At 42.1% G+C, this 13,278-nt stretch overlaps 1 protein-coding gene across 6 annotated transcripts in view; it reads right to left on the reverse strand.

Moving 5' to 3' along the window:
• The window catches only part of HDAC4 (histone deacetylase 4), a 114,227-nt gene that overhangs the window by 12,631 nt on the left and 88,318 nt on the right, over positions 1-13,278 (reverse strand). For all 6 annotated transcript variants that reach the window (XM_081908961.1, XM_081908963.1, XM_081908964.1 and 3 more), the window contains 4 exons: positions 12,019-12,106; positions 10,111-10,230; positions 7,889-7,986; positions 542-660 (listed from right to left, as the gene is read on the reverse strand). In XM_081908961.1, the coding sequence (XP_081765087.1) occupies positions 542-660; positions 7,889-7,986; positions 10,111-10,230; positions 12,019-12,106 (425 nt within the window). The remainder of the gene's footprint in view (positions 1-541; positions 661-7,888; positions 7,987-10,110; positions 10,231-12,018; positions 12,107-13,278) is intronic.

A 13,278-nucleotide genomic window follows, 5' to 3' on the forward strand; every position in this document is an offset into this window, starting at 1 on the left:
GCCCTCCGGATGTTTGGGACTACAATTTCCACCATCCCTAGCTAACAGGACCAGTGGTCAGGGATGATGGGCATTGTAGTCCCAAACATCTGGAGGGCTGGAGTTTGCCTATGCCTGGTCTAGAAAAAGGCACTGACTCCATATCTATCTACCTTTTTAGATAGGTCTTTGGGTTTAATGCTGTTTTTACTGCATTTTGTTGCTAATTTCATTTTACTGTTTTTAATTATGCTATTTTGAAGTCTTTATTTTATATTGCATTTGTAAACTACTGACAGCTATTGATGAGGTGGGATAATAACGTTTAGATAAATAGAAGAAGGAATCTGAATTCTATGTATAACAGGGAAGTGTGTTTTTGCATTGTTTGTGATTGGAAAGAATTATATTACAGTGCCTATAAAAAACCCCTCCCCAAACTAACAAGTGTAGGAAGAGCCTAGGTACAGTGAGTTATTATTAAACAGACAACTCAAATAGATAACAGGGTAAATTTGCAAAGAAAATGAGATCACTGAAATATAAGCCTGTGGGGACTTACATTTTGCTGAGAGATTATATCCTCCAAGTGGTGCAGGATGACCTTCCACTGCATCAAAACCAGATGATACCAGCACAACATCTGGAGCAAACTCATTAGCAATAGGCATTACTACTGTTCTGTAACAAAAAAGGAACAATAGAAAGCACATTACTATGCCTTGCTCTTGAATGGACAGCTACAATGAGACAGAATCTTGTTCAAGGGTGCTTTTTAGCACAAAATATAGAACAAAATATGGAAGAAAGGACTAGAAAGGGAACCAGACAGTGTACAAGGGCATTTCTTGAGTTGTTTGGGCCACAGTGTAAAAGGTAGCTTGTTCTTCAGATTTGTGAGCAGTTGCAAAGAAAATGATATAGTTCCATCACATTTCTTCAGGTTGTGGCCAATGATGGTAATCCAAATCACCAGGTGAGTGCCTGAGTCCCATTGATTTTGTGGGTTTTAAGAACTTAACTGCATGGTTAAATCTCTGTGATTTCAATCTTGATATAGTAACATAAAGGGGGGGATAATTAATGCATGTTTCATTCACACAAATCTGAATGGACTGAAGGACAAGCATCTCAAATTGTGATACACTTTAAGAAAAGCACTGTTGTATCAAATAACAAACGTTACAAAGAATCTGCAGCTTCAAATACTGTATTTTTCACCCCATAGGACACACTTTTCCCCCTCCAAAAATGAAGGGGAAATGTGTGTGCGTCCTATGGGGTGAATGCAGGCTTTCGCTGAAACCTGGAGAGCGAGAGGGGTCAGTGTGCACCGACCCCTCTCGCTCTCCAGGCTTCGCACAGATCTCCGCAATAAATAGGTACCGCTCCAGCAGGAAGGTAAACAGTGTTTCTGTGCGCTGCTCTGGTTCGCCAAAAGTGGCTTAGTCATGCTGGCCACATGACCCAGAAGCTGTATGCCGGCTCCCTCGGCCAATAAAGCGAGATGAGAGTCGGTCACGACTGGACCTAATGGTCAGGGGTCCCTTTACCTTTTACTTTATCATTAGTATGCTAGAACATTTCTGGATACAGTTATGGAATTGATGGGGGCTAATAAACTGAGCTTGAACTCTAGGAAGACAGACGCAGTGTGGATGAGGGGTTCCTGTATCGAGAACAGTCATTTGCCTATTCCTGATTGGACTACTCTCCCTCTGAAATGACAGGTTCCTTGTTGGGAGTGCTCCTGAATCCATCTTTGTCACTTGAGGCTCAGCAGCTGGAGTGCCTTGGACCAGCTACAGCTGGTGCCCTAACTACAGCTGTTCTTGAACAAGGATAGTTTGCCTATGGTGGAGGATTATTATCAACATCACTGACTTAGTAATAGCCTTCTAAACAACCATCTCAAGGTGATGTACACTAAAGAAAATTAAGAACATTTAAAAACACAAAAACAGCAAATGTATTTAAAACAAAACTAAAACCATACAAAGTAGATTATTGTGGTGAAGACCCATTTATTCAGGCTGTCAGAACAAAAATGTCAATTTCCCCCCAGAAAATGCAGATATTAGGCACTTGCCCTATATTGAGATAAATGCTAGCATTCCTGCAGTGTCCAGCTTTATGATGAATTTTTATGGTGTTTAATTTTTATAGGATTTATTTTTATAGTTTCAAATTCTATGTACACCATTTAGAGACATCAATGATTAAGTGGTTGGAGGACGGATGGTGGTTAACGAATTGAGGCTGAATCCTGACAAGACAGAAGTACTGTTCTTGGAGAACGGGGTGGGCGGGTGTAGAGGACTCCCTGGTCCTAAATGGGGTAACTGTACCCCTGAAGGAGCAGCTGTGCAGCCTGAGAGTCATTTTGGGCTCACAGCTGTCCATGGAGGCGCAGGTCAATTTTGTGTCCAGGGCAGCTGTCTACCAGCTCCATCTGGTACACAGGCTGAGAGCCTACCTGCCTGCAGACTGTCTCGCCAGAGTGGTGCATGCTCTAGTTATCTCCCGCTTGGACTACTGCAATGAGCTCTATGTGGGACTACCTTTGAAGGTGACCTGGAAACTACAACTAATCCAGAATGCAGCAGCTAGACTGGTGACTGGGAGCGGCCGCCAAGACTACATAACACTGGTCTTGAAAGACCTACATAGGCTCCCAGTACGTTTCAGAGCACAATTCAAAGTGTTGGTGCTGACCTTTAAAGCCCTAAACAGCCTCGCCCCAGTATAACTGAAGGAGTGTCTCCAATGTTGATGAATTCTTAAGTTTTATTGTTTTTGACTGTTCCTCATAAACTGGCAAATGTGAGTAGATGCTGGGTTCCTTACATTTTAGCAGCTAATAGCTTTATCTCTAACATGTTTTTTTTATTTAAAGAAGTAAATTCAATTTGCAACTATTCTTTGAATAAGTTGTACTTTTTATATAACAAACATGATAATTTTATGGCAAACCAAGTTATACATGATTTGATTTGTACTGTTTTGGCTTGCACTCAAAGTCATATTTAAAAACTGGGACAGGAATATTCAAAAATAGTCAAGAAAAGCAAATTAACTTGATGGACTAGCTGCAACACTGTGTTATTGAATACATGATTCTGGATTACATTCTAGTGGGTGAAGAAGGCAATTCGCCTGTCCCAGGGGCCTGTAAAAAGGAGACCATCTTGCTGCCCAGAAACAATGGGTAAAGTGGTAGAGAGTGAAATTCTCACACTGACACCAACTCACCCATTAATATTTCAGCCAAAGGCCTCTAGTTTCATAACAGTGTCTGGTTTCATTAGAATATATAGTAATTCCACTGACATTCTGCAGCTGAAGAGAATATTTTCTTTCTTATATTTTTCACAGACGGCAGCTACCTTTTCATGAACAAAGTATACTAGGAGTTAAAGAGAAGGCATGTGTATCTTTGCCCAGCTCAAAAGGATCTCCGCTGATTCATCTGAAGACTTCAAAGCATCTGAATTTTGCATTTCGACTGGTTTGAATTACAGCTCAGTTCTGCATTCTGAGTTTCTAAGTTCATAGTGAAACTGCCTGGAGCTTCTGGATTTCATTAGGGCTAATTTTCTTATCTTTTCTTCAACTTTTGGTTTGATCCCTTGGAAATGCAACGTGGCATTCAATGGGCCAGAGTAACAAGGTGCTGCCTTTAAGGCATGCATTGCCTCATAAGATTTGGGGGGGATACAGCCCATTCCCTTCACTTTTCTGCCTCTCTGGGGACTATGAATTGTAAACTTCAAAGAACCCTTCTACATTAAAATGAATATAAGTGAATCAGGAAAAGGTTTTTCAAAGCAGCTGGTTATGAACCTCAAAGGCCACTTGACAATCTATTATCATGGGGCAGAGGGACTTGGCACAAGATTAAACAGGTTTCCAACATAACTTCCAGGCTGAAGGTGTGTGCACATAGGCATGGACTGCTGGAATTGTTTTCTATGGATGTGGTGTGCAATCCTACGTTTTACAAGCAGGCACAGGTTTGTGCCCCACAGGGAGTGGGGGATGACAGCTTGGCCAGTGGTGATCTGGCCCACCTGGCTGACATTCCAGGCTGGGCAGTGGGTGCCCAGACTGTGTGGCCTTCTTCAAGGCTGGCTTCATGCCGTGGTGCAAGAGTCAAGGCTAGGCAACACAGATAAGAAGGCAACCGTTCACTCTGGTTTGCCTACGGCCCATTTAAGAGGACTGAAGCTGGTCCTCTTCTCAGGGAATATTTGCATTCAAATACTTAGAATTGCAGTAGAATTGGAAATGTGAGAGGCCCTGGCAACAGTAAAGAGCAGCAGGGAGAACAAAAGCTGTATTGTTATCATCACATGGAAGTGGGGAGCACTCTAGCATACAAATACCTCTTAGATCTTTACCCCCTCTCCCATTTTACATATCTGTCACCTCTCACCTCCTTCACCCCCATCCACCTCCGTTCCAGTACCACTGTCATCTGGGGCATCAACACTTGCCTTAACCCAGCTGCTCTTTCAGTTGGGAAGAGAGAGAGATGCAGTGGCAAGTTCTGTCTGCCACAAAGCAGCAGGAGCAGAAGCTACAAGCCCAGGAGAAAAAATGTATTTTAAAACGTCTATGTAAATCCACTTTTCAAAAGAAGCTCAATCCAGGTGGTTCAGGGGGCAGCAGTGAGTGGGCGCACTCCCTATTCATCACCTGAAGTGGAAGCTGTAGCAAAGTGAGGAGGAGAAGCTGGGAACTGGATGGGAATGCAGTGTTTCCATACTTATGCTTTATATAGCAATGCTGACACCTAGTTATCTGTATTCATTATGGCACAAGATCCAAATATTTTGAAACCATTGGACACATCTAGCTGAGAGACCAGTAGCTAGTTGCATCCAGCACGTGCCCTGGTCCAAACTCAGAGCTGTCCTGGTTTTTCCAGCTGAAGTGGATGGCCAGTCACAGGGCAACAGTGTCTGCCCTTCAACAGCAACACCTCTATCCAAGAAGGTACTTAAGTTCTTCACCTTCACCAATAGTAAAATCCACAGGAAGGCTTTTACGAATAACTCATTCCTTAACCAGGGTAAGGTGAAGCTCTAGAGGTATTCAAAGAGACCATAAAAGGTGGAGATTGCCCAAAGGATACTGGCAATGCGTTGGGTTCTTTTGTGGCAAGGACCAGTGGCAGTATCATTCAATACACGAGCATCACAGACTTCTGTACTGAACATTTTTGAGAAGACAGTGGTCGCCTGTTGTGGACAATAAAATCTGGTCTCAGGAACAGACTGGAACTATTAGTGCAATTGATCAAGCTCTTAAAGAAAGGCCTCAGCTCAGAGACAGAGCACCTGGTTTGCATGTAGAAGGTCCCAGGCTCAACCCACACCATCTTCAGGTAGGGCTGGGACAGAACTCAAAACTCAAAGCTGAACCAGATGACCCAATGGCCTGACCCAGTAGAAGACAACTTCCTCTGTACTGCTTGTATTCTGTGGTGCTTTGCAGTAAGCAGGAACTAAGCTTTTAGGTATAGCAGGCTTGAGTACCCCACAGTAATGCTTTGTGGGGGATCACCATAAAAGAAAGGGAACAGATGAGAGTTATTCAAAATAATTGTAAAGCTTTTCATATCAGTTTTAGCAAAATACAGTGGTACCTCGGATGTCGAACGGAATCCGTTCCGGAAGTCCATTTGACTTCCAAAACCAAAGTGAAGCTTCCAATTGACTGCAGGAAGCTCCTGCCGCCAATCAGAAGCTGCATAAGTCACGTCAGACATTCGGGTTCCAAAGAACGTTCACAAACCGGAACATTCACTTCCAGGTTTGCAGCGTACGGGAGCCAGAACATTCAATTCACAAGGCGTTTGGGATCCAAGGTACGACTGTAAAACAAAACCTGGGAACGATAAAAGTTGGCAAGTCTACCTACTGGTAAATGCCACAATTTTTATCAAAAAAGTTTTACTTCTTGTAAAAGCTTGCATCTCATGCAAACTGCAAAACAACTACAGGCATCAGTAAATAAAAAGTGCTTAATTAGAAGACAACAGAGCATGATCTAGAAATGTGCAGGACATGCCCCTTTTCACTTTGTTTTCCAAATAAGTGCCCCATCAAATGGAAAGAGGCTTAAAGCTGGTTAGAAAGCCAAGCAAGGACTGGGGAGATGCAAGTTCATATCTCTTGTCTGGAGATCCTTGGAGAAAATGCAGAATAAAAATGCAATCTTTTAATAATGTGTCCCTGTGTACAGAGGGATATTGCTAGCTTAAAATATATTTTTTCCAAGTGACAATAATCTAAACAAAACTCACTGTGTAAGTGATCCATAACAGTTTGCTGTGAAGACATGTACTCGACCACTGGTCTTTACAACTGTTTGTTGCTGAAGGGAAAGTAATGGCAGTACCTTGATTTAGTGTTGCACACTTCTTCATTTAACATATGTGACTCGAGATGAGCATGACAACCACAGCCATCTGACGGGGAAGCATAGATCTGCAATGCTCATATGATGCTATAAATCAGAGGTAGGGAATGTATTCACTCCTCTGGTATTATCTATACCTATACATCATGGAAAGTACTATCCTAAAACTCTCCCCATATCAGGCAATAAGTTCACTATGTAGCACAATAGTACACAGGAGGATGAGCTTAACTGCAATCTTTGCCCATTTAGCATGATGTGCTCACATCTAGGTAAACTGGAGTAGCACTTAAATGATGTACAGAGCACAGATGTACAGCAAAATTCCATGTATCTCAAGTGAACCTATACATTATGACCCTCCATTTTAAAAACAAAAAACACCTGAATAGTGCAAGCTACTTAGCTTATGGATACTTGGAAAGCTCTTACTTTAGAGACCTTAGTTAAAACTTCAGTAAAAGAATTATGTATTCCAGACTGTGCTGTGTATTATGATTTCCTTTGACGAGATTTGAAAGCATATACGTAGAATTTTGATACCGAGAACTGTGATTCCATCAATATCTTCTTCCAATCTGGTTATAAACTCTTTGATCAAGCAATGCTCTACTTAATTAAATTTACTGAAACAGCAGAATAAGACCAAAGTGGCCCATCAGAGGTGATGGAAATAAATAACAAGTAAAGAATACATATGCATTGTGGAACCAAATTTAGATAGGTATTAACAAATTACTTAAATATGGATGAAAATGCAATTAGTTCTGTGCTGGCAAGAGACATTCTTTCTATTCTGCTTCCCTACCTTCTTGGTTACTACTCTTGGTTGTGTTTAATTAAGTCCTTCTCAGAGGAGACCCACTGAAATTAATGAACCTAAGTTAATCATGCCCATTAACTTCAATGGGTCTCATATGAGGAGGACTAGCATGGAATACCACCCTCTGTCTCCTGTTCTTCTAACAATAAGGTAGAAATTTGCTTTGCTTGTAAATCCAGATCAACTGAAATCAATTTTTATTATTAGCACTATTAAAGCAGACAACATGCAGCACCTAGCCTGGAATGGCCAATGACCTGAGGTTGTTTCATAAAGCATGGCTTATGAAGGCTTGACTGATCATCTGAACTGGGTCACAACAACTTTGGGAAATTGTGTCATAAAATGGGAATTTGTACAAAATGGCTTTTCTATCCAAAGTTATGCACAATGGCAATTTCACTGTGTTTCATGTTTGAGAGAGAATCCTATTCATTATTATAACATGAATGTATGCATGAGGGTTATCAATATTGTGCTGGTGAACAGTGTCCATGTGCCAGTCTTTCCACATTGCATCAGCACCTTGCCACTTGCAGTCAGCTTTAACAAGGTACTCAACAGAGAGAGAGGTTTGTGTGTGTGTACACAAACACACATGCAACAACTCAAAGGGCCCATTTAGGGAGAAATATAGGCAGGAAAAGCAGAGAGGATTACCTGAAAGCCGTCAAGTATTCTGTATCTCCCATGGGTGGATCAAGACCACCAGTAAATGCCATGTTAACATTGAAACCGGCACCTGGTCCTATGCCAACCTAAGAAAGGGGTGGAGAGGAAAATAAAGCAGCAGGTTACACCTTTGGCAAATATTGTCATGCATGGGGGGCTGCCCATATCACCTCAGCAGTATCTCCAATAATTTTATGTTGCTCCTAAAATTCAAAGTGTGGTAACATAACAGTTGTTTTTGAGAAGGTATTCTATTTTGCTTAAAAATCCACTGCTTCCTGCGCCATCAGATCAATGAGTGGGATGAAAGGCAGAAACAGCCTTAATCCTTAGTTAGCATCTAAAAGAAAAACATATGCTCATGCTCGTAACTTTAAAATAGTTATTACATTTAAAAAAAACAAAACACCACCAAATTGTTTAAAGTTCCAGTCATATTTTAAAGCCGTTCACACAGAATTGCTGGGGACTCTGGATTTGGTACACTGAAGTAGCTTCTTAACTGCTGCAAATACTGTAAATGCAGAATCAGCTTCTTTTCCAAAAATGTTTCCTGGAGTTCTAATATCCAAGTGCACACATTTTCCTTACTGGATTCAGTGAGCTCAGGATCATCACTGCTGCTTTGGGCCAGAAGCCACTGGCTGAGATTATTTGCAACAACAAAATACTCTCTTAAAATCAACAAAATAGCACATAAAAAGGAGCATATATCAGAGGAAACCATGCCTCCTGGTCTCCAGCTAAAAATATAAAGACTGTATCCTAAGAGCTGTCGTTTTTAAGTGAACGTGAGAGAGCTGGGCCTTGGAGCAGGGGGGTTTTCTGCCCCCCCATCCCAGTTGCCTGAGTTCCTATGACCTTGGCATGATGTGCTCTGTCTATGGGTGCATCCAGGTCAAGGCCTGCCTTTTATCACAAAGGGTCGCTAAGATCTAATTTTTCTGTGTGCCTATTTGGTACATTGCCTTCCACAGGGCCGCTTTTTCATGTTTTTTCATTGCTATTCTGCTACTACATAATTTATTTGACCACTAGGATATTACAGGGCAACCTCTTACTTCCACTTCTTAAATAATGAAATGAGTAATAGATCTTCCCAATTTCAGAAGTGTATAACTATGAAAGAACTCCATGCTTTTCATAACCATCACTACTAGCTCCATTCACTGCTTTTATCAGCAAATGGCCAAAGACAGGACAGGGCAAGAAAGGCTGTTCCCTCCTGTAAGTACAAATAACAAAACCTTGTAGAGAGTGGATTGTGAAATTGTTCATAATTCACTTTCATTAGAAACAATGTATAAATCCTATGTGTTGTAAGAATTGTCCTTTTCCAGGTCTAAGAACTCAGGTGATGGGTGTCCTCTACTGGTAGAAAAAAGCAAGGCCTTCTGACAAATCAAAGCTAAATAAATATTGATACTAAATGCCAACTATTATTTTTAGGAATGCCAACAAGTTCAAAAAAGTGACTCTTGTCTGCCTACCTATATTAGCAATACTTGTCTCTAGCTGTTGTAGTGACTAGAGCAGGCTTCCTCAACCTCGGCACTCCAGATGGTTTTGGCCTACAACTCCCACGATTCCTAGCTAGCAGGACCCGTGGTCAGGGATACTGGGAATTGTAGTCTCAAAACATCTGGAAGGTGGAGGTTGAGGAAGCCTGGACTAGAGGCTGGGGTAGGAGGTGGGGAGGGAGACTGAAAGATATTTGCAAAGACTGAAGACAAGAAGCTGAGAGTGCTGCTTGTGTGTAAAGGCTGGGTGCAAGTAGGGAGACGAGCGCACAAGGCTCACATGCTCATTTCACCAAGACTGACTGCCGCCGTCCTTGACTGATCTGATCACTACAGCTGACTGCCACTCTCCTTGAGTTCAAAGCAGGGAGCCTCCTCTACTCATGGAAGCTGCCTGCATTATTCAGAAACACAGTCCTGAGGGATTCTATATCACAATGGGAGCCTTCACAAGTAGAAGGCTTTGCCCCCCGCCTCAAGGACAGCAGCATGCATAGACGTGATGTTTGGTGTGCCTTTACAAGCAAACAACATGCCTGAATAGGGCATCAACACATTCATATTTGCCACACCCCCACCCATACGAATTGTAGTGAAAGTCCTAATCTATTGTTGCTTGAGTGACCTCTAAGATTGCAATATCATTATTATAACAAATGCTGTAAGAACACATATCAATATTATTATTACCTCATCAGGAGCTCCACTGCCTGGGAAGAAGTTTCCATCATCATAGCGATGTAGTGAAATATAAAGAACATTAGGATCATTGTAGAAAGCCTGCTGAGTGCCATTTCCATGGTGTACATCCTTCAGGGATAAAGATTATATCATATGAGAAGGTTTATAACATGATAGGCTGTCTACATTAACACTAACTGTAATGCAACTTTTTCATGTTCATGCTACCAAAGACCTGCAGGGGGGAGGCTCAGTGAGGCACAATTTCATACCACCGATTTTAGTAACACTAATGTATGATGAAATGATTGTGGCAATGCTTGTTGCATTGTGCTTGGTTGTCACATGAGATGCATACTGCGTAGGGACTCACTTTCAGTCCTATAAACAGAAGATGCAAAAGTGGACTGGCAAGTAAGCGTTTCTGAACATAGAGAACTGCCCTGACATAATTTAAACCATGTATAGTAACATCATCAAAACTAGTAAGAACTGATTCTTCCAGTGATAAAGGATGTAAAGCCTACACACAAATGTGGGGCCAGGCCAAAGTATGGCCATGCTACACCCTTCAGACAAGTAACAGGGTCTGCATCTCTGAGAGAAGATGACTGAAAAAGGGAAATCCAGGGAACACCTGAACTGGGATGCTGGATGTGCTGTGCTAACATGGCCCTTCACTGCCCTGCCCCCTGTGCTTTGACTGCTGTCTTGTTTAGTGGTGGTGCGGCAGGCAGGATGGGAACAGGGCCATACCTGGCCCTCATATTAATTTACAACTGAACATGCTGCCTGATAGAATCTAAGTGCCTTATAACAGATAGACAGGAAGGTCCAAACTGCCATGCTGCAAATGTCCTCGATAGAGAACAAATATGAAGTGCCACAGAAATTGCTGCAGCAGCACTTCCTGGGGCAGCAAAACTAGTAGCAAAGCCAATACAATCGCTGCTGATGGTTTGAGGAATGGCAAGTCTGTGCACTCTCCCCTTCTATGTAACAAAGAGAAGTTCAACTCATCCACTGCAATCTCCCTCCCTCAAACATCAATCATATGCCACTGGTGTTCCTTAGGATGTAACAACTAGGCAGAAACCGAGGGGATTAGTTTGGTGTGAAGATCTGGGTAAAACGTGCACAATTCTTTACTGGCTGAAAGGGCTCCTCTCTCTCCAACTTTCCTGTGCAGATGTGGATGCAGTGGCAAGCAGGCCTGCCTACCACTTTTCACGGTAGTGCCCTTAAGACATGGGTAGCTAACATGACACCCTTCAGGTGTATTTGGACTCCAACTCCTGTCAGCCCCAACCAGCATGGCCTAGAATGGTCTAGAATGATCAGAGCTGTAGTTCAGCAGCCTCTGAAGGCCACACACCACTCCTCACCCTGCCTTTAAAGAGCAGAATAGGTTCAAATGACGTCTTAGTGTAAGTCCTCCAAACATGTGATCTGTGAATGCTTTCTTTTGCCCTGGTTTCCCTAGGGTAACAGACTGCCTTTTAGGGTGCTGTACTGAAATTTTTGGTCCAGTCCTGCTTGTAACAAACTGAATATCTCCACAGGAAAAGCAAAATACAGAGCAGACTTTCAGGTAGATGATCCCTGGTGGGGCTGGATACCCAACTTGCCTCCAAAGCTTAGAATGCTTTGGAAAGAAGGGGGCGTCCCCATAATTATTAGCATTTTGGAAATGCCCCAGACATTAAGCCCTGTGCTGACTGAGACCAAAGTGCTCTTCAGCTTGGAATGCACGTTTGGTTGGCCTTGCTCTCCTGTCAACAAAGGAGAAAATCGAGGATTCGAACCCACATTTTATTGAGATCTAATGACTGCACTTTTGCTGACAGAGTTCTTGCATTTTGTACCTGTATTAGAAAGGGGGTGGGGTGTTAAAAAAAAAAGTGCTGTTTCACTCACCCAATCCACTATAAGTATTTTGTTCACATTCAGTCTTTGCTGGAGAAGCTTGGCTGAAATTGCCACAGAATTAAAATAGCAAAACCCCCTGAAAGATAATAGATTATTATAGACGTTTATGTGGAAAGTACACTTGACAACTTCAGCACCAAACACTTTCCAAGGAAAATGACATATGCTGTTGCTTCAAAATGAGGAGATAAAATAAGAGACTGAAATGTATATGAAGATGGCAATGCCAACTATTTAATGCACAGACTATTAGTTAGATCTGTGCCAAACACTCTCTATGTTCAACTTTCAGGTTTAAAGGACTACATTCAGATTTGCAGGGCGGGGGGGGGGGGGCCTTGTTAAAAAAAATACGGGAAGGGATGTTGGGTTCTTTTCTTGCCCCTGCTTGCTGCCATTTGGTTCCCTTGTTGTTGCTTTGGCAACTTTTTGTCCTTCAGAGTGATCACTGGCAACTGGGTGCTACTTAAAGAGGATGGTGACAGCATTACAGACGTACCTAAAGGGGTTTTATTGCAGAAAACTATTTTTTCCTTGGTGTAAAACTTGCATGATTTTGAAATAGTGCTGACCAGCTTTGGTTTAGCAAACTACAGTAATCCAATTCAAAAAAATTATAAACACACTCAAATAGCTTCAATGTAGATAAGGCCTACATCAAAGAAATTACCCTTGGTCAGATGATGATGTTATGTAATCTTTCAGGGATTATTGGTGGTGGAACAAAAAGAAAAAGAAAAAACCCCAAACCAAGAAAACATAATCTTCTGACTCCAAATGGATGTCACCTCATAAAATCTTGGAAGGGACCCCAAGGGCCATTTAGTCCAATCCCCTGCAATGCAGGAATTTTAACGAAAGCATCCAAGATAGACAGCCATCCAACCTCTGCTTAAAAACCTCCAAGGAAGGAGAGTCCACCACCGTCCGAAGGAGCTCTTACCACCATAAAGTTCTTCTTGATACTTAGTTGGAATCTTCTTTTCAATTTCTCTTTTTATTTATTTATTTATTTATTTGAGAGTTTCTATGCCCCACCCTTCCTCCAAATCAGAGCACAGCATGGCTTGCAACAATAATATACAGTAAGGTCCTAGAATAGACATCCTGGGGGAAAAGTGACAAGTGGGGTGCCGCAGGGTCCTGTCCTGGTCCTGTTGTTGTTCAACATCTTTATAAATGACTTGGATGAAGGAATTGAGGGGATGCTCATCAAATTTGCAGGTGACACCAAACTGTGAGGAGTAG

The sequence above is a fragment of the Podarcis melisellensis genome (genome assembly GCF_964234715.1).
Source record: "Podarcis melisellensis genome assembly, chromosome: 1".
Classification (NCBI taxonomy): domain Eukaryota; kingdom Metazoa; phylum Chordata; class Lepidosauria; order Squamata; family Lacertidae; genus Podarcis; species Podarcis melisellensis.